At 47.3% G+C, this 19,886-nt stretch overlaps 3 protein-coding genes across 5 annotated transcripts; 2 read left to right on the plus strand and 1 right to left on the minus strand.

Moving 5' to 3' along the window:
- Window positions 1–608: 608 nt before the first annotated feature.
- Window positions 609–12,548, plus strand: ubxn4 (UBX domain protein 4). 2 transcript variants are annotated; one of them, XM_068746198.1, is made up of 13 exons: window positions 609–762; window positions 1,297–1,399; window positions 2,142–2,170; window positions 2,541–2,659; window positions 4,582–4,723; window positions 6,857–6,962; window positions 7,645–7,699; window positions 8,372–8,536; window positions 9,002–9,129; window positions 9,468–9,570; window positions 9,942–10,073; window positions 10,615–10,823; window positions 11,981–12,548. In XM_068746198.1, the coding sequence occupies exons 1-13, from the start codon at window positions 681–683 to the stop codon at window positions 12,117–12,119; spliced, it is 1,512 nt and encodes a 503-aa protein (XP_068602299.1). In that variant the 5' UTR covers window positions 609–680; the 3' UTR covers window positions 12,120–12,548. The 2 variants fall into 2 exon arrangements, with proteins under 2 accessions (XP_068602299.1, XP_068602300.1); XM_068746199.1 differs by having other exon boundaries at window positions 6,875–6,962.
- Window positions 12,549–12,905: 357 nt separating this feature from the next.
- Window positions 12,906–18,127, plus strand: ssb (small RNA binding exonuclease protection factor La). 2 transcript variants are annotated; one of them, XM_068746164.1, is made up of 13 exons: window positions 12,906–12,948; window positions 13,914–13,980; window positions 14,080–14,183; window positions 15,205–15,379; window positions 15,842–15,949; window positions 16,013–16,116; window positions 16,743–16,814; window positions 16,893–16,935; window positions 17,008–17,148; window positions 17,219–17,405; window positions 17,484–17,603; window positions 17,683–17,773; window positions 17,853–18,127. In XM_068746164.1, exons 2-12 carry the CDS (start codon window positions 13,921–13,923, stop codon window positions 17,760–17,762), a joined length of 1,194 nt encoding a protein of 397 aa, XP_068602265.1. In that variant the 5' UTR covers window positions 12,906–12,948; window positions 13,914–13,920; the 3' UTR covers window positions 17,763–17,773; window positions 17,853–18,127. The 2 variants fall into 2 exon arrangements, with proteins under 2 accessions (XP_068602265.1, XP_068602264.1); XM_068746163.1 differs by having other exon boundaries at window positions 17,683–18,127.
- Window positions 17,710–19,588, minus strand: mettl5 (methyltransferase 5, N6-adenosine). Its single transcript, XM_068746165.1, has 7 exons — window positions 19,434–19,588; window positions 19,224–19,338; window positions 18,953–19,137; window positions 18,516–18,598; window positions 18,293–18,344; window positions 18,185–18,234; window positions 17,710–17,890 (listed from the first exon to the last, which is right to left on the minus strand). The coding sequence occupies exons 1-7, from the start codon at window positions 19,531–19,533 to the stop codon at window positions 17,849–17,851; spliced, it is 627 nt and encodes a 208-aa protein (XP_068602266.1). The 5' UTR covers window positions 19,534–19,588; the 3' UTR covers window positions 17,710–17,848.
- Between the last annotated feature and the right edge of the window lie 298 nt (window positions 19,589–19,886).

Consider the following 19,886-nt stretch of genomic DNA (forward strand, 5'->3'; position numbering starts at 1 on the left):
TCTGTGGTTCTACCAGAGTCTCCAACCTCAGTCTGTGGTTCTACCAGAGTCTCCAACCTCAGTCTGTGGTTCTACCAGAGTCTCCAACCTCAGTCTGTGGTTCTACCAGAGTCTCCAACCTCAGTCTGTGGTTCCACCCGAGTCTCAGTGACTTAATATGATTTTTGGAAAGCAAAGTTATGCCATGTGTTCTCATCTGTTGCTGGTTAAATAGGTTATATGAATAAAAAGCACTTTATTTGCTATCAAAATGTGTTATTCTTTTTTTAACATTTAGATAGACATTATATAAAAATAAACAAGACAACCCCCTCCTCTCTCCGCTTTGGTAAGGTGTCCCACATTGTCCCACATTGTCCCACACATATTTGTCCCTGAGCTCTGGTAACGCTGTCTCTCGGCTGGCCTCGGAACGCCTCGGGATTCTCCGGAAAGGACTGGAGGAGGAGGTGGATGGATGGATGGATGGATGGATGGATGGATGGATGGTCGCCTGTCTATCATCCAGTCCAGGTCGTGGCGGTAGTGAGTCGAACCTCTCAGTTTGTTTACAAACCATCAAAGAAGCGGAAGCGGAAGCAGCACGCGCAGAAGGGGGAGGAGACTAAAATGGTCAACGTCGAAAGCCGGAATTGAGACGGGACAGCAGAACCAGACAGAAAAGACCGTTCAGGAGGAAGATGCTTTGGTTTGAGAGCTCCATCCCAGACGCCATTAATCTGGCTAAAGCGCGGAGTTGCGTGTTTGTTGTTGTCATCACAGGTTTGTGTTTGTGTTTGTTACTCGGGCGCTAACGCTAGATTGTATACAGGCTAATGCGAAGCTAGCCAGCTAGCCGTGTTTCAGAAGTATGTGTCAAATGCAAAAGTAACGTATGCAAAAGTAACGTTGCGGATCTTGTGGCAAATGACTCGAAGCTCAGATAAAGAATACAGAGCCATCGTGACCTCGGTGACTTACGACTACTTCGATCAAGTGTTCGATCAATCGGGGTCAGTGACAGTTACACGAATCTTTGATCGATGAGTTAGATCAAGGCTCCAAAGGCCTCAGCCGGCCTGGTTAAATTAGAAGTGAGGTACCGGCCTTTCCCGGGATGACCGGCGGCAGGGTCAGGTGACGTCACGCAGAATGGTGACGCGCTGTTTATGTGTCAGGTCTGTTTATGTTGCTTTTGGAATCCCTGCTGGGACTCGGCTCAGATGACTTGAGTCTGTCTGAGTGTGTGTTTTTAACCCTTTGCCGCGTGGCTGCAGCTCCGGGGCTCACCAGTGTCTCTGTCTCTTCTCTTTTCAGGGGAAGACGACCAGTCTGCTCAGCTGATGTCCAGCTGGGAGGATGACACCGTTTCAGAGGCAGCGCGAACTTGTTGTGTTGCAATCAAAGTCGATGCTAAAAGGTTTTCAGTATTTTGCAGATGAGATTTCATATTGAGACGATCGTTATCGTCGCGCACCAGAAAGCCGCAGGTGGAATCGAACCCGGGGCCTTCTGGCTGCGTGCTAACCACTGCACCGATTTTAATTCTGTAAATCGGTTTACGAGAGTTAGCGGGGTTAGATACCTTATTTGTATGATAAGACAAGGATTAACACGGCACAGGTCATTTCTGCTTTTTCACCAGACAGGTGACGACCTTTCTCATTGACATCTCCAGCCAAGCGAAACAGCTGCTTTAGTACAGGGGGCGGAGCCATAGGCTCGTGCACGTAGGCGGGGCAGGAGACAGCAGCTGATTAGAGGTAGATTAGCTCGGTGGAAATCGGCCGATCAATCAATCCCTTCTTATTTGAGGATTTCATCCTTGCTTTTTGAGGATCTACCTCCAGCGTGTACTCGAGCGGTTTGCTGCTGAATACGAGGCACGTGGGGGGGGGGGGTTCAGCACCAGGTCCACCCTCTGTCGGTGGCGAGCGCCTTGGGGGAGGGGCAGCGCGCGATGGGGCTACTCAGCTACGGTCAGGAGCTTTGGTCTGGACCCAAACCCAAACGGGTCCGTAGTGACAGGGTGGGGGGGGCACCTTGGGATTCCCCACCCGGCCCCAGATGAGTGGTAGAAGATGGATGGATATGTATGTATGTGATGTATATTGACTTTAACTTTGTGTCTCTCCACCCCCCCCCCACCCCCCCCCACACAGTGAGGCATGTGTGCAGTTCTCCCAGATCTGTATCTTTGTTGTTCTTGGTTTACTGCAGGGTCAGGATGGTGAGGGTTACATACATATATTCATCATCATCATCATCATCATCATCATTCCCTGTGATGAATAGTGTCGCCTCCACAGCTTCGATGGTTCCACTGTCCAAAGTGGTTTGGAGCAGTTTCTCAACTGGTCTTGTGCTGTGCCTCCCCTTTTCAATGTCTTTAAGTTGTCCCTGATATTTAATATTTAAATATAAATATGAACGGCACGCAAAACGAGATTTCAGAGTGTGGTGATAAACAGAGCGACTCAGATTCAGTTTAACCTCTCGGCGTTAACAAAGCCAGTCGTTATCACCTTTTTCCTTAACCCCCCCCCCCCCCCCCCCCTAAGATCCAGTGGTGGTCGTACCCTCGAGCTTCTTTATCGGAGACAACGGGCTCCCTCTGGAGGTCATCGCTGGCAGTGTGTCTGCAGAAGACCTGATGAAACGAATCAGCAGAGTGAAGCAGGTGAGTATGGCGTAGTACTGCGTCACAGCGTAGTACTACGTCACAGCCTAGTACTGCATCACAGCGTAGTACTGCATCACAGCATGGTACTGCATCACGGCGTGGTACTGCGTCACGGCGTAGTACTGCATCACAGCGTGGTACTGCATCACAGCGTAGTACTGCATCACAGCGCGGTACTGCATCACGGCGTGGTACTGCGTCACAGCGTAGTACTGCGTCACAGCGTAGTACTGCGTCACGGCGTAGTACTGCATCACGGCGTAGTACTGCATCACGGCGTAGTACTGCATCACGGCGTAGTACTGCATCACGGCGTAGTACTGCATCACGGCGTAGTACTGCATCACGGCATGGTACTGCATCACAGCGTGGTACTGCATCACAGCGTAGTACTGCGTCACAGCGTAGTACTGCATCACGGCGTAGTACTGCATCACGGCATGGTACTGCATCCCGGCGCGGTACTGCATCACGGCACGGTACTGCATCACAGCGTAGTACTGCATCACGGCGTAGTACTGCGTCACAGCATAGTACTGCATCACAGCGTAGTACTGCATCACGGCGTGGTACTGCATCACAGCGTAGTACTGCGTCACAGCGTAGTACTGCATCACGGCGTAGTACTGCATCACGGCATGGTACTGCATCACAGCGTAGTACTGTGTCACAGCGTAGTACTGCATCACGGCGTAGTACTGCATCACGGCGTAGTACTGCATCACAGCGTAGTACTGCATCACGGCGTGGTACCGCATCATGGCGTAGTACCGCATCACGGCGTAGTACTGCATCACGGCGTGGTACTGCATCACAGCGTAGTACTGCATCACGGCGTGGTACTGCGTCACGGCGTGGTACTGCATCACAGCGTAGTACTGCGTCCCGGCGCGGTACTGCATCAAGGCGTGGTACTGCATCACAGCGTAGTACTGCATCACGGCGTGGTACTGCATCCCGGCGCGGTACTGCATCACAGCGTGGTACTGCATCCCGGCGCGGTACTGCATCACGGCGTGGTACTGCATCACGGCGTGGTACTGCATCACGGCGTGGTACTGCATCACGGCGCGGTACTGCATCACGGCGTAGTACTGCATCACGGCGTAGTACTGCATCACGGCGTGGTACTGCATCACGGCGTGGTACTGCATCACGGCGTGGTACTGCATCACGGCGCGGTACTGCATCACGGCGTAGTACTGCATCACGGCGTAGTACTGCATCACAGCGTAGTACTGCATCACGGCGTGGTACCGCATCATGGCGTAGTACCGCATCACGGCGTAGTACTGCATCACGGCGTGGTACTGCATCACAGCGTAGTACTGCATCACGGCGTGGTACTGCGTCACGGCGTGGTACTGCATCACAGCGTAGTACTGCGTCCCGGCGCGGTACTGCATCAAGGCGTGGTACTGCATCACAGCGTAGTACTGCATCACGGCGTGGTACTGCATCCCGGCGCGGTACTGCATCACGGCGTGGTACTGCATCACGGCGTGGTACTGCATCACGGCGTGGTACTGCATCACGGCGCGGTACTGCATCACGGCGTAGTACTGCATCACGGCGTAGTACTGCATCACGGCGTGGTACTGCATCACAGCGTAGTACTGCATCACAGCGTGGTACTGCGTCACGGCGTGGTACTGCGTCATGGCGTTTGAGGGACATGTAAGACACAGCCCAGAAGATCACCGGCTGCTCCCTGCCCCCCCCCCCCCCAGCAGAGCTACAACCATTGCCAGAGACTCTTCTCGTCAAAATAAAGTATTCTGAAAACACTAATAAGTAGACGTGGCATATCCATAATGTGAGAGAAAGGTGCAGTGAAAGACAAGCAGACACCAAACTCTCCAACATTTGACCTCCTGCCCTCTAAAACAACTCCCAACGTTTGTTCCTGTTTGTTCCAGATGTGTGCTCAACAGGTTCAGGGCGGGGCGGCGTCATCAGAGCCGAGTCCTTTAGTGGCGAGCGGGCCGCTTGACAACATGGCTGCAGAACCGGCTCCAGCATTTGTGATTCAGCCGGCAGCCACAGAGCCAACAGGGAAACGTGAGTGAACACAAGGTTCCATTGTAGTTCAGTGGTGGTTACCACGGCGATGACAGAGCAGCGGCATGTCGGGAGGAGGTACAGGAAGGAGCACCAATCAAAATAGGAAGCAGCACCGATCAAAATAGGAAGCAGCACCAATCAAAATAGGAAGCAGCACCAATCAAAATAGGAAGCAGCACCAATCAAAATAGGAAGCAGCACCAATCAAAATAGGAAGCAGCACCAATCAAAATAGGAAGCAGCACCAATCAAACTAGGAAGCAGCACCAATCAAAATAGGAAGCAGCACCAATCAAAATAGGAAGCAGCACCAATCAAAATAGGAAGCAGCACCAATCAAACTAGGAAGGAGCACCAATCAAAATAGGAAGCAGCACCAATCAAAATAGGAAGCAGCACCAATCAAAATAGGAAGCAGCACCAATCAAAATAGGAAGCAGCACCAATCAAAATAGGAAGCAGCACCAATCAAAATAGGAAGCAGCACCAATCAAACTAGGAAGCAGCACCGATCAAAATAGGAAGCAGCACCGATCAAAATAGGACGCAGCACCGATCAAAATAGGACGCAGCACCGATCAAAATAGGAAGCAGCACCGATCAAAATAGGAAGCAGCACCAATCAAAATAGGAAGCAGCACCAATCAAAATAGGAAGCAGCACCAATCAAAATAGGAAGCAGCACCAATCAAAATAGGAAGCAGCACCGATCAAACTAGGAAGCAGCACCGATCAAAATAGGAAGCAGCACCGATCAAAATAGGAAGCAGCACCGATCAAAATAGGAAGCAGCACCAATCAAAATAGGAAGCAGCACCAATCAAAATAGGAAGCAGCACCAATCAAAATAGGAAGCAGCACCAATCAAAATAGGAAGCAGCACCAATCAAAATAGGAAGCAGCACCAATCAAAATAGGAAGCAGCACCAATCAAAATAGGAAGCAGCACCAATCAAACTAGGAAGCAGCACCGATCAAAATAGGAAGCAGCACCGATCAAAATAGGAAGCAGCACCGATCAAAATAGGAAGCAGCACCAATCAAAATAGGAAGCAGCACCAATCAAAATAGGAAGCAGCACCAATCAAAATAGGAAGCAGCACCAATCAAAATAGGAAGCAGCACCAATCAAAATAGGAAGCAGCACCAATCAAAATAGGAAGCAGCACCAATCAAAATAGGAAGCAGCACCAATCAAACTAGGAAGGAGCACCAATCAAAATAGGAAGGAGCACCAATCAAAATAGGAAGGAGCACCAATCAAAATAGGAAGCAGCACCAATCAAAATAGGAAGCAGCACCAATCAAAATAGGAAGCAGCACCAATCAAAATAGGAAGCAGCACCAATCAAACTAGGAAGCAGCACCAATCAAAATAGGAAGGAGCACCAATCAAAATAGGAAGCAGCACCAATCAAAATAGGAAGCAGCACCAATCAAAATAGGAAGGAGCACCGATCAAAATAGGAAGGAGCACCGATCAAAATAGGAAGCAGCACCAATCAAAATAAGAAGCAGCACCAATCAAAATAGGAAGCAGCACCAATCAAAATAGGAAGGAGCACCAATCAAAATAGGAAGCAGCACCAATCAAAATAGGAAGCAGCACCAATCAAAATAGGAAGCAGCACCAATCAAAATAGGAAGCAGCACCAATCAAAATAGGAAGCAGCACCAATCAAAATAGGAAGCAGCACCAATCAAAATAGGAAGGAGCACCAATCAAAATAGGAAGCAGCACCAATCAAAATAGGAAGCAGCACCAATCATCTTCATTTAACAAAATGGCAATTTCGGTGCTGTGAATCTTTAGTTGCAACGCCAGCGTGTCAACTGTTGAATGAATGAAAATAAGAGCCCAATGCTGCTGCTGATATTTCTGCTGATTGTACATTTCCTATAAATTGGCGGTGTCATATTTTATCAACATTTGGATTTTAAACAAGGAAGTGGTTCCATTGTTAATTGTGACCTTTATATTTTACTTTTATTTTGAGAAGGGAAACGAGGCATCTTGAAGGGATTAATAGATTGTAAAATGACTTGTCTGACTACAATGAATGAATGAATGAATGAATGAGGGGATGACGTGCTGTATTTTCTACCTGCTTCCTGTTTCCATTCAAATAGCATCGGCCTCCCCCACAGGAAATGATGGCAGCATTTCATCCACGGCGACTCCTTCAGAGAGTGCATCATCAGGTAGTCATCCTCAGCCGGAGACGAAGGTGGAAAGGTAAGAACATGCTCGGTCAGTCTTTCGTTCGACTTGCATGCGGTCCAGCCCCCTCCCTGCTTAGCTTGATGCCAGTTATCCACTCACCAGCAGATTTACGCCTGCTTTAATTCACTGGTTCGTAACCGTGACGATGACCGTAACCGTAAATAGTTGGTGGATTTTAAGTGTTTTCTAATCAGTAACTTCTCTTCATTTAAAAACTACTGAAAAGCTTTCAGCTCTCAACCCCCCCAATAGTTCAGCTGACAGTCCTGTCCCTGATTAATTTAATTAACCTTCAGCAACATTTATCTGTTTCTAATTACAAACATTGTACAAATATACATTGTGAATTAATTAAAATATTAAAGAAACGAAATGTCACCGTGAGCAGTTTTGTGTTCATACACACACATTTTCTGAAGTTCAATACTTTCCTACTGAAGAAAGTACTCGGATTACCTATGTCTTTTGCTTTGGTGAGAGTAATACTTCCATCAATAGGCAGGTAGAGTCGGGATGTTTCTGCTCATCATGCTGCGTGTGGCTCTCACCTGGGGTCTACCCCCCCCTCGCCATCTGGCTCCAGCAACACTCACGACCTGTACTGAAGATGAGATGATAACGATCTTCTCGTTTTCAGGAAGTTGAATGAATGATATTTATCGTTGTCAAAGTTTGATGTTATTTTTTCCATCAGGGTGGCCAGAAAACTGGAAGAGAAACAAGAGCAAAAGAAGATGGGAGAAGAAGAGGTAAGGAGTCAGTAGTGAGACCTAATCAATGACCGTGGAACACCGCTGAACGCTCACTGTATCGGCTGGTGTAGCATGTGTTGTGGGTTTACATTGGTTAATGTCATCCGTGTGTATACTGTACTATTGAAACAGTCCTTCTCAATTACAAGCAGATTTCTGTCACCGTGGTTACGTGTCTGCGTGGGACGCCCGTAACCGGAGCTTTAAGTTCATCACGTCACACACATACATTCAGAAACAGCGTGTGTTGGTGTGAAGAACTGTCCAGGCGCTTACTGTTTACTTGTTGACTTTATATTCCAAAAGTACGTTTTGGTACTTTATTGTCGGTACGAGGACGGTACGACAGCAGAAGGACGTTGGATCGTTCGACGAGTGAGCCTTCAGGAGCAACTCTGCCTCCTCGTCGGTCCACACGAACGAGCCGGGCGTTATGTTTCAAGTTTCACGTTCTGCAAAAGTGACGGGGGACGGAGCGTTCTGATTGGATAGGATTTGGGGAACTACGCCGCTGATTGGTTTGGCATGCTTTGATTGATCACCTTTGCTTTTAACAACACACAATAAGCACGTGGGAACTGAGGACACTAATTGTTGAACACTAAAGGTTGAAATGCATAATTACCGTTACTCCACCACTGACCTGCTCGTGTGTCACTTGTGATTCAGAATAAAATCAAGAAGGAAATTGAACGCCGGAAGGTGGGTAAAGACATGCAGGACTTTAAAAGAAAACAAGATGAGGAGAAGACCAAGCGACTCCTTGAGGAAAGGAACAGAGAGAAAGCGGAGGAGAAGGCTGCCAGGGAGCGGGTCAAGCAGCAGATCGCCTTGGTGAGCTCCGCTCTCTTTAGCTTGTAACGCCTGCGCACCGGAGATAGGAGACATTATGAGTCTCGGTTATCTGTCTGTCCAACCGTTCTCCTTGAGGGAATGCCTTCATTTACTTGGACCTATATTATTCTAAATAATGCACATTTCTGAGATGGCGTGAGTGAACGGACGGCTACGAGTAAAAGTGAACGTACCTGAGCTTTTTGCTCTTTGTCGTTTTGGCCTGGTGGGACGGGCCGTCCTGTTTCTGCACTCTTTTGGGTTGGTTTAGGCGTGGGAGCGGGTTCTACGGCTGCATAGCAGTTGGCCGGTGTACGCGTATCTATTTTGAGTTTGGCCGGCTCACCAGGTCCTAGGATTAGAATTACAATAACTTTCCTCCACACATTCTATCAAATGTTATGAGCTTGGCAGAGGTTTGCACTCTCTCACCGGGGTGACATCTTTGTCCCTTCTGTCCCGCAGGACCGAGCTGAAAGAGCAGCACGTTATGACAAAACCCAGGGGGAGGAGAAAGCTGCCAAGCTCGCACAGCTGCGTGCCAGACAGGCAGAGCAGGAGGTCAGGAAGGAGGCGCTGGTCAGGGAGAGGAGGTAACGATCAGCAGAGTGAGGAGACGCTCTGATTGATGGATATATATTAGGGGTGTAACGGTTCACGTGGCTCTATTGAACCGCTTCGGTTACATTTTATGCTTTTTATTAGCACGATCTAAGCGCTCCGTGCGGAACTAAAGTTGAGTTTTCGCTGGGACGCCTCTGAGTGTCGGACACTATTGACTGGGGGGGGGGGGCAAAGAGAGCTTGAGCTGGAAGCCCCGCCCATCTCTCCACTGCAGATCTGTGCCAATCCGATGTCTACATGAGAGAGATGGAATAAACCCACTCATGAATCAGGCTCTCTTATTCCTGTTTCATGTTTGTGCGTTTAGTACCATAACGAGGATTCAGTTCCGCCTCCCGGACGGATCATCGTTCACCAAGCAGTTCCCCTCACAAAGCCGGCTGCAGGAGTCTCTGGACTTCGTTGTTCAGGTTAGTCTGAATCATCGGTTTCTTTATTGCCTTTGTTCATTTAAAATCAAATGTGATCTGATCCCCTGGATTTCAACTTATTCTTCTGCAAATGAATCGTCACGATTGTTACGATTAAGGCAATAATTCTGCCATATATGTGTTTAATGTATGCACGTCGATCCACCACCAGTGTGTCAACGTATAATTATGCAGCCTAAACACGACGATAGCAACAAACCCACTAAACGAACTCGGTAAAACTGGCCTTTGGCGTGTAGAATCTCAGTGCTCGGGAATAGAATTGGACTGGTTTCCTCCACATCAGATACTTTAGCAGTATACCACATCAGTCCAGATGTTACAAGTCTTCTGTGCTTCTCTTTGCTCAGGAGGTGGGAAACCGCTACAACAACTTCTCCCTAGCTACCATGTTTCCTCGGCGGGAGTTCACCAATGAAGACCTGAACAAGACCCTGCAGGAGCTCGACCTCGCTCCCAGTGCTTCCATAGTGCTTCTACCAGTAAGAAGACCGTCTGTGCGGTCGTACAATCAACATCCCACGTAGCTTCAGAGGCAGTTCCACCCCATGGCACTCGCCTTGCATATAGCTACTTATCAATTGTATTTGTATACTTCCAAATCACAACACGAGGTATTTCAGGGAACTTTCCGACAATCCTTCGTCTGCAGAGACTCGATGGAGGCCGACTTCTGGAAGGCACGATGTAGCGTTCAGTTCACCTGCAATATCGCACACTATAAAGTTGTTAATAATAACAGTACATGGATTGTGTACATGTAATTTCATTGCGTGTTTGGACTGAGTGTATTGACATGCATGAGGACATAAGAATAAAGATTTAGATTTGCATATGAGCACTTTTCATTCACTGTGGCTTTAAAGGAATACTGTTTAGTATTCCAGAACATGATGTGGTGTTCAGATGGTGTCCTTCTCATTCATGCTACGTACAGCATTGGTGCCAGTTTACCTTATGCGTGTATATCTCTTGTAAATGTCCTTCACCATCACAACATTATCTGAACGTTGTCTGTCTCAGCGTTCCAGCCGGCTGAGTGGCACCGTGGCCCTGTCCTCTGGGAGAGGGATCTGGACGGTCCTAGGCTCTCTCCTCTACCCTCTTCTGGCAGTATGGAGATTCCTCAGCTCTTTCCTTTTTGCAACCCCCCCTCCTCGTGAAACGACATCCACAGTCCCCGCCCAGCGGTCCGGCTCTCACCCCGGTTCAACCTTCAGCAAAGCAAAGAGGTGAGAGAAACCACTGCTGCTAAGTGAGACCGTGGTCTCATCGACAGCCGCAGTTTGGTGTTGCTTGGCTACAGGTGAGAGGCGGGGCGCACGCCGACTGGTTCAGCCACACACACACACATTGGACAACTTCAGAGTAATCAATTCACCTAAATTACATGTTTTTGAGATGAAATAAAAAGCAGCGTAGAAACTCTATAAATGACAGCAAGACTTGCATTTTCTTCTCTGCAGAACAAGCGAGTAAAAATAAGAGCATAAAGACTCTGGATTGAACTGCTATTGTTATTCCACATTGTGTGTTACTTTTGAACTGCTATTGTTATTCCACTTGGTGTGTGTTACTTTTGAACTGCTATTGTTATTCCACTTGGTGTGTGTTACTTTTGAACTGCTATTGTTATTCCACTTGGTGTGTGTTACTTTTGAACTGCTATTGTTATTCCACTTTGTGTGTTACTTTTGAACTGCTATTGTTATTCCACTTTGTGTGTTATTTATGAACTGCTATTGTTATTCCACGTTGTGTGTTATTTATGAACTGCTATTGTTATTCCACTTTGTGTGTGTTACTTTTGAACTGCTATTGTTATTTCACTTTGTGTGTGTTACTTTTGAACTGCTATTGTTATTCCACTTTGTGTGTGTTATTCTTTGGCTGATAACTTATCGCAGGCTACGCTCGAGCGTCGGGGTGCGTTTTTATTTGGTGCACCGATCAAACTGGGAGACCGTTGTGCATCCTTTCCGTTCGTACGTCTTGTTTGCTATTCCCCCTGGCGTTAGCCGGATCCGCCCGTTGCCTGAGCGTTGTAGAATTATTGCATTGGAAAAAACAGGCAGATATTTACACAATGAAACGTTTTTTCTGAGGCACTGCCGACCTGAATTACAATCGTCCGGTAATTATGTTTATCTTTTGCTTGCAGCGGCAGGTTGGACTCTGTCACCCATAGCAACCGGTGTTTAACGTTCGCTAAGGAAAACTTGTATCTAGCAGTGGGGCACCTTGTTGACGTCCTGCTTCTGGATTAGGACTGACTTGCACCTGCTCTTCAAACAATAACACTTGACTTGATCGAGGGCTTGAATGCGTGAATGCTTCATGGTACGTCACTGACTTGCCTTGTATTCTGCTGTTTTCCTATTTGTCTCAGAGAAAACCCCTCCAAGCCCTCCCCGGAGGACCGACCCAAGGGTTTCAAGAAAGATGGTAAAATCTGCCGGTTCCAAACTCAAGAGGACAGCGAGGAGGACAACAACACCTGGAATGGGAACTCCACCCAGCAGATGTAACGCAAAGCAGATGCAGCGCTCTCTTTCTCTCCCTTTCACAGTGTCATTAGTCCCATTGTTGGCGCTCCTCTTCAGGACCAGCCCACTGATGGCCTGAGGCCCCGCCCCTTCTTCTCTAATAGGTTGAAACACCTTCAGGATGAGTTTCTGTATTGAATATGATGTGATTGCTTCTCCAAACTTGGGCACGCTGAAGACCTTAATCTAATCCTAATCCATTGTTCTAGTCACTGATTTGTGGGGATGTTCTTCTTGCAGTGAACACTTTATTCTTGCTTATGATAGTGGTGCTTATTCTTGCTTATTGATCTACGGGCAGAGGACGTGAGACTCCCATGGCCCGAACATAGATTTGTTAGTATGTTTCTGTTAAATGACTACTACGCTAGTGCTCCGGACTAAGCAATGAAATTAAATCATCCTGTTTTTCTAAAAACCCTCGTTGTGTTTTTATTATTATTGTTTTCATTTTTAACGACTGAAATTTACTTCCATGTGGCCTGTGCCCACTTTAACAGGCAGAAAGCTAAGACAGGTAGCGGGCAGCCCTCAGAAAGACTTCAAAATATAAATAAACGTATGCTATATATAAAATATATCCATAAAACGCTAAATAAGCGATCGTAGCCGGTGTTTTGGCGTTGTGACAGCGCCCCCTGGCGGCCGGCTGTTCTCGTATCGCGTTTATTCAGGTTGCCGGAGCGCGTCCGGCGGCCTGTTTTTGGTCCTTGTGGTGCTCCGTAGCACGCAGTAACTCCGGACCGGAACACCGCAACGTGCAGGCGAGCGAAGACGAACCGAACTCCCGCTAGCACGGTGTCCGCGTAACGTAAGTAAAAGGTTTCGTCGGGGTGTTGAAGGACTTTAGTTCTGTTTCCTATTTTACTTTGTTCTTTCGTGAACATGCAGAATACTTCCCAAACGACGCTTTCCCGTCTGAGCGGAATGTTTCCCGGAATATTCCGATTCAAGCACTTTAGCATTCCTCCGAGTTATAACACAGAACATTACACCGAACCCCCATGAATGAGCAGGGTGGCAATTAGTGTACCCGGTACCCGGTAGCCGGTACTCGGTAGCCGGTACTCGGTAGCCGGTACTCGGTAGCCGGTACTCGGTAGCCGGTACACGGTACTCGGTACTGACGCGGCTGCGTCAATGAGGCTAGCTGGTTAGCTATCAAGCTAGCACCAGCTCCATGGCGAATGGAAAACGCTTATTTTCGCCTCTTGTTGGTTGCGGGTTGGCAGCTTCGGTTTCTTGTGTCCTGACGTAGAAAGGTTGTTGACTAATAATGATATTGTATAAATATATTTTGCATAGACTTTAAATTACATTTCCCACTAAACGCGAGGCTAATACAGCTGCAGAATGCAAAGGGCCCCGACCAGCCAGTTACTGTCACCAAAAACTGGGAATCAAAGCCGGTGTCTGGCCCTGCAAATAGTTTAGAAGTATTTAAGTCCCTGGAGTCTGATGGGACTGTTTGCGTTTACTTGGGTTTACTGAGTGATCCAGATTCCTACGCTGCTTTTGATGACCAGCATTCTGCACATATCTCAGGGTACATTCCAGGAATGGAACGACACAGAACAAAATACTGGCCTTTATTTCGATTCTTTTTTATGTGAAGATGTTTGGAGACAAATTTTTCCTTCCAGCCTGTAGACAAAACTTCCAAGAATTCAAGTTGCCCTGTTTTAAACCAATTGACTAAAGAATGGTTTGTTTGTTCCTGCTTTTGTGTTTTTATATATGTATGTACTGTTTATGAGTTATTACTTTTACACACAGATTAACAATGGCAGAAAATCCGGAAGAGATGTCTCCACTTGAAGTGAAAGTTTCACGCCAAATAGAGGTAACACTGATGTTAAAATGAACATTTATCTTCTATAACAATAAACGTGTATGTCAAATGTATTTTGGCTGTTAAATTCATGTTAAATATCACCTCCAGTACTACTTTGGGAATCACAATCTTCCACGAGACACATTTCTCAAAGAACAGCTCCAACTGGATGACGGCTGGGTGACCTTGGAGGTCATGCTTAGATTCAACAGGTTTGTTAATTGTATTCTGTTTACCTGCCATAAAACATTAACGACTACTTTAACTACTTATCCTCCGTGTGTGAGCTCAAGACCGGTTAAAGATGAGTTTCGAGTTGTTTAATGCAGCAAGGTTCTTGTTTTGTTTATGCAAAGAAAGATGTTCATAAATGTGTCTTTTACTTTAGGAGTAAACAAAGATTAAATGATAAGAAATGAAAAAAAGTATTTTAAAACCTAATGTGAGCTAACCATGCGTTTGGTTAACTTTCTCCTAAATTGAAGAACACAAACTAAACTCTGCTTTCGGGTACTGAGTTTATTTTATTGATGGGGTCCCCGTTAGCGCAGCAGAGCTGTCACTCTTCATCCTGGGGTCTGAAACAAGTCATGACATACAGAGAGACAACGTTACGACACGCGGTACAGAAAATAATCAATCACTCGATACTGTTTGTGTTTTGTGTTGTACCTGAGCACTCTCGGTGTGTATCCGCTATGCGATGACGATAAAGGCTTTCTGTGCAACGATGCACACCTTTCATACGCCTGTGGCTAAAGTAACCTGAAGGCAGGTGTGTGGCTGCCCCGGCCCTCTTGGTGCCCTATAGAACAGTAGCTGCGTTTTATAATCTGTTCTTTGACACGGAGGGAGCTACAGTTTCGTTTTAAGGTGCTTTGCTCTCTTGGCGCTGCGGACTCTGCAGCAGTGTTTTATTTATAAGGACACCATTACAATAATGGAGCCTGCTCGAAGCGGTCCTGAATTTTGTTTGGATGCAGATTTTAGTTGTTACTATTTAGTTGCACGTCCATGATTTCTGAATAGTTCTCTTAATTTTAGTGCTGTGGAGTCGAAGCGGGGGCCGACGAATTTTCTTCTTTGTGACTAAAGACAATTACTTCTGTTTTTTTCAGCGTGTTCTTCAACTATTTGATTTCATCAATGAATATATTGTTTAATTGATTGTGAGTTAGATGTGTGGGTGGCTCTCTAGATCAGTATTGTTAAATGTGCTCTTACCCTCTCCAGGCTGAAGTGTTTGACTACAGACAGCAGCGTCGTCGTTTCATCCCTCCGGAAGTCAAAGACTGGCCTCTTGGAGATCAGCGAAGACGAGACTAAAGTCAGGAGGTGTCCGAGCAAACCCTTACCTGAAATAAATGATGACTACAAAGATACTCTGAAACACAAGTCTGTGTACATTGTAAGTTTTTATGTTGCTTTTGCACTCATTCACCTTTGTAGATGTCGCCCTTGCCTGCCAACCTTACTTGGTACATTAAATTAAGTCTGATATAACAGTCCATCATTCATAAAGGTAAGAAACACCTGGTTATCAATATATCTACCGGTTTTCACAGTCCCAGTGAAGGGAGGATTCACTGCAAGCCTGTTAAACCGACGGAAGCGAGTGGATATTTATACGTCGTAGACGAGTGCTACTTTTCTGCCATCTCAGAATCAGAAGGTGTTTATCGTCGGTGAGGGTTCCCAGACTAGGAATGTTCCCCTGGAAGTCGTGCAACATGCGACAGAACACATCACAAAACAGCAGCAGCAGCAGGAGTGGATACACAGACGTGTATTAGCAGCAGTAAAGCTAGTACAATCACTCAGTGCTTGTACTACATATTTATGGTAATGATACTCGTGCTGTTTCATCTAGAAAGGTTTTCCTCTGGAAACTACGCTGGATGAGATTCAGGAGTGGCTGAATGGGAAAGGCACCATAGAGAACATCCAGCTGAGGAGGACGCTGCAAAGGCAGTTCAAGGTACGTTGCGTGTAACGGTCCGCTCCCAGGAGGCTCGGCTGTTCCTGATGACTGTCTCTCCAGGGATCCGTGTTCCTCTGCTTTGACACCGAGGCGGCAGCGAAGCAGTTCCTAGAACGTTCAGACATCAAGTCATTCAACGACAACCAGATGCTCGTGCTATCAAGGCGAGTGGACGAAGGCTGTACTTCACAAATGAGAATACTGTGTACTCTGCATGAAGGATAGCATTCAGAGTTCGCTGTGTTGAAAATCGGCTGCTGGAGAGCAGTAGTGGGAGGAGCTAGAGGAGCTACGCAGTGAGTCGACAGAGAAAATAGTTTTTATCCAAATCAACCCATCAACTATCGGCTTCCCAGAGCAGCTTACTGCTAATGGCTATTGGGAATTATCGTTAAGACGCTGGGGGGGGGGGGTCCCTATCACGACAATGACACGCACTTTTTAAAAACTACAGGTTAGTGGGTCGTACAGACTAAAAATGTGGATCAAGTTGTTTCATTCTTAGGCTTTATGCACTGAAATGTGTTTAAATATCTCTTCTGTTGGTCACACGAAACGGTTAGGAGTGGAGGGACATTTGAGTGTGATTGACTTTATTGCTTTTAGGTTCAAACCCCGACAGCCAGAGAAGTTTAACCCGGTTAAGTAGAGTAAGTGAAGCCGGCCCACGGCCCTAATAAAGGCCTGTTTCTTTTCCTTCATTAAAAACAATTAGTGCTTTATAAAAGCGATAAGCAAAGTATATATTTCTTTAGATGTCAGTAATTTACACCCTATTGTCTATTTACAGAGACGATTATCATGCAAAGAAGACCGAAGAGAGAAAACATTTCAAAGCAGAGAACAAGGCAAAGGCTAGACAGTGAGTACGCAACGTTTCTAGCCAAAAAATGTACTACACTTTGTACAAACTCACTGACCCTCAACAAAAATATCACAGAGACAAGGAACAGCTGCAGAAACACACAGAAGAGAAAGAAATGGTAAGATGAGCACCGGCTGAAGCCTGGTTCAGGTGACGACGGGTCCCTGATACCTTCTCGGCCTTTCTGCAGGGCTTGCTTTTGGATGAACAGACCGGTTGCTTGTTGAAGTTTTCTGGGGAACTTCAGGATGTTTCAAGAGAGGACTTCCATGAGTTGTTCTCTGGGCGCGGGAAGATCAAGTGGGTGGATTTTACACGGGGGGCCAAAGAGGTGAGTGAACTGTCCGCCGCTCAAGGCCCGCATGCGGAGATGTGGTCAAAATAGCTCTCCTGCTTTGAAGGGTACCCTCCTCTTCGATGGGAAAGCAAAGGAAGCGTTTGATAAGGCCAAAGAGGCAGAAGGAGGGGAGTTGAAAATGAAGGACAGCAGCGTGACGTGGGAGGTGCTTGAGGGAGAAGAGGAGAAGGAAACCATGAAGAGCATCATTGAGGCGCAGCAAGAATCACTCAGCAGGTCCAAAGGCAGAGGTGAGACGACACCGAACGGTTCAACGGTTCATCCAATACTTTACTTTATTCATGCTCCATGTATCGTCCGGCTTGAAGGTGGCAGAGGAAGAGGAGGTGGCAGAGGAAGAGGAGGCCGGCGGGGAAGAGGCGGAAGAGACCGAGGTGGGATTCAGTTTAAGGGCAGAAGGACAAAATTTGAGAGTGATGAGGATGAAGGTAAGTCCGGGAGCTTTCGAAGCATCAGCGTTTAGATTCCCTGAATGTTGAACCGTGTCTGCGTTGTGATGTCTCGTAGCACCCGAAGCCCGAAAGAGGGACCGAGAAGATGCTGACGGTCCTGCAGCGAAGGTCCCCAAAACGGAAAATGGATCTTAACGAGCCATAAGGTCGCACACACAATTGTAGTTTTTTGAAACAATGTTTTATTGACAGTGAGCGCAGCGGCACATTAAACTCCCTCCTCAGGCTCGGGAGAACCGCAGGAAGTCCACTTGGATATCAACCTAGAGAACGAGAAGCAGGTCTCGGCCTCACTTTGTCATTTCGCTTTCCTCTATAAAGGTGACTTTGATTTTATCATGTTCAACGTAAATCTGCTCTGACAGGAATTTAATTTCACCTGAACACTTATTTTGTTTTGTAAATCCTATGATATACAGTCATAGTATTATTTGTTCTTTATCTGCTTTGCTATTTTTAAGTTTGCATATGTGATTAGCAAATAAATCCTTCATTAAAGTGAGTCCCGGCCTGTTCCGCTGGATAAACACGCGTCATGAAGCACGCTGCTAGCTCACCGACTCCTTTTTGTGGAACTTGTAAGACGCTGGCAGGTCGTATCTGAGCTCTGCAGAGAGTAGGTGGTTACTGTTGAGACGTAGCTGGAGGTGTGCCGTCACGCTTACCCGCCATCACCTCCATCTTCACCCCCCAGCCTTTGGCCTTCTTCTGGATGTGCTGTAGGCGGACCACAGGTTACCGTACAGGTCTCGACTTTAATCGTGTGACGCGTCAAAGTCGTACGGAAACAAAATGTCACTTTAATGTCATCAAAGCCCCGGAAGGCTTCCTGATGAGGACCAGCCCTTTGATCTGGGACAGTAATGTCTCCTGTGCCACTGAACTTACGGCTCGTGTTGACGTCTTATGGAGTGAGTACACTGCCGTCTTCGCCATCGTTAACGCGGTCCAGAGGAACGCCATGTCCGTACCTCGGAGGAAAACGCACAAAAACGAGACCAGAGATTGGTCTGCATGCCCCGAGGGTAACGGCCAGGAAGGGAGGGGCATCAGAATGTCATTTGGACAGCTTCACTATGCGAGTTACCATGACAACCAGCTCCCAACTCGATGCTTATCTAGAAATGTGACCACTTGATCTTTAAAAGGCCACTGTGGGGCCGGATCCCATCCCAACTGACGTAAGGAATTTATTACCTATATTCCGGTCGGCTTATTTATTTTTAACTGGGCAGGAGCTCGAGACCCAGAGGGGGCCCAAAACGAGGGACGGGCCCGGGTCTGGGTTCAGTCCAGGACCACTGCAGGATCTCTACAACAGATACCTTGATTGTGTTTTGTTCCAAATGGTGGGTTCGTTATCACCGTGTCGAATCTTTTCGTGCACGCCCCCGAGTCCGGCGAGCACAGGTCACACTGCACGAGGTCCACGTTGGGAAGCTCGAATTCTTCCGCGTTCCTTCGGAATATCTCGAGGGCGTCGTTGTCGATGTCGAAACCAACGCACAAACTAGAAAGAGGAAGGAGCAAAATACGGGGTTCAAACGTGGCGACCCTGAGAAAAGGATGAAAGGAGAAGGTGGTCGAAGCTCGCACCCCGCGCCCAGCAGCGCCGCGCCGACGCTCAGGACTCCGCAGCCGCATCCCAGGTCGGCCACGAGTTTACTCTGGATGTCCCCGAACGTGCTCTGGATCGTGTGCAGCATGCAGGCTGTCGGAGAGGAGGGGGGGGGGGGGGGGGGGGGGGGGCGTGAGAACAACCTGCATCAAAGCAACGCCTCGCCTTTGATCGTGTGGTCGCCTCACCGGCGAGGTGGGGGCTCGTTGGGTACTGCTCGAGCCGGACTTTGGGCTTCTCGAACACGTCCACCTGCTGGAGGCGACTCTCCAGCTCTTTCAGCTTCATCGTGGACGCCGGGACGGTGCGAGCGGCTCCGCTCCAAAGACGACTTCCGCAACGGTGTTCATCAGCCAAAGTGTTCCGGCTTCCACTCCGAAGCGCGTCATTCGTTCCGCTTTCATTTCATTTTACTTTTTGTTTCATCAAATTTATTTTACGTACTTTTTTTTTTTAGAGATGACGAATTTCCTGCGCTCGATTACTATAACAATGAATCTAGGTAAATAGTTTTACATATAGATTTTTATAATCTCATGGTGATGTTTTATCGTCATCAGTCTTGTGGAGGAAACGAGAAACAAAAACACTTGTTGACAAAATCAGAAGACGATCGGACTCGGACGGACGCAGATCAAACC

The sequence above is a fragment of the Brachionichthys hirsutus genome, chromosome 12, assembly GCF_040956055.1.
Source record: "Brachionichthys hirsutus isolate HB-005 chromosome 12, CSIRO-AGI_Bhir_v1, whole genome shotgun sequence".
In the NCBI taxonomy this organism is placed as follows: Eukaryota; Metazoa; Chordata; class Actinopteri; order Lophiiformes; family Brachionichthyidae; genus Brachionichthys; species Brachionichthys hirsutus.

Coding starts and splice junctions, on each gene's coding strand:
- ubxn4 (XM_068746198.1), top strand. CDS start 681: ATGCTTTGGTTTGAGAGCTCCATCCCAGACGCCATTAATCTGGCTAAA. Junction 763..1,296: donor GTTTGTTGTTGTCATCACAG/GTTTGTGTTTGT, acceptor TTCTCTTTTCAG/GGGAAGACGACCAGTCTGCT. Junction 8,537..9,001: donor TCAAGCAGCAGATCGCCTTG/GTGAGCTCCGCT, acceptor TCTGTCCCGCAG/GACCGAGCTGAAAGAGCAGC.
- ssb (XM_068746163.1), top strand. CDS start 13,921: ATGGCAGAAAATCCGGAAGAGATGTCTCCACTTGAAGTGAAAGTTTCA. Junction 16,117..16,742: donor CAGATGCTCGTGCTATCAAG/GCGAGTGGACGA, acceptor GTCTATTTACAG/AGACGATTATCATGCAAAGA. Junction 17,406..17,483: donor CAGCAGGTCCAAAGGCAGAG/GTGAGACGACAC, acceptor TCCGGCTTGAAG/GTGGCAGAGGAAGAGGAGGT.
- mettl5 (XM_068746165.1), bottom strand. CDS start 19,533: ATGAAGCTGAAAGAGCTGGAGAGTCGCCTCCAGCAGGTGGACGTGTTC. Junction 19,339..19,433: donor AACGAGCCCCCACCTCGCCG/GTGAGGCGACCA, acceptor CCTCTCCGACAG/CCTGCATGCTGCACACGATC. Junction 18,235..18,292: donor GAAGATGGAGGTGATGGCGG/GTAAGCGTGACG, acceptor TACTCTCTGCAG/AGCTCAGATACGACCTGCCA.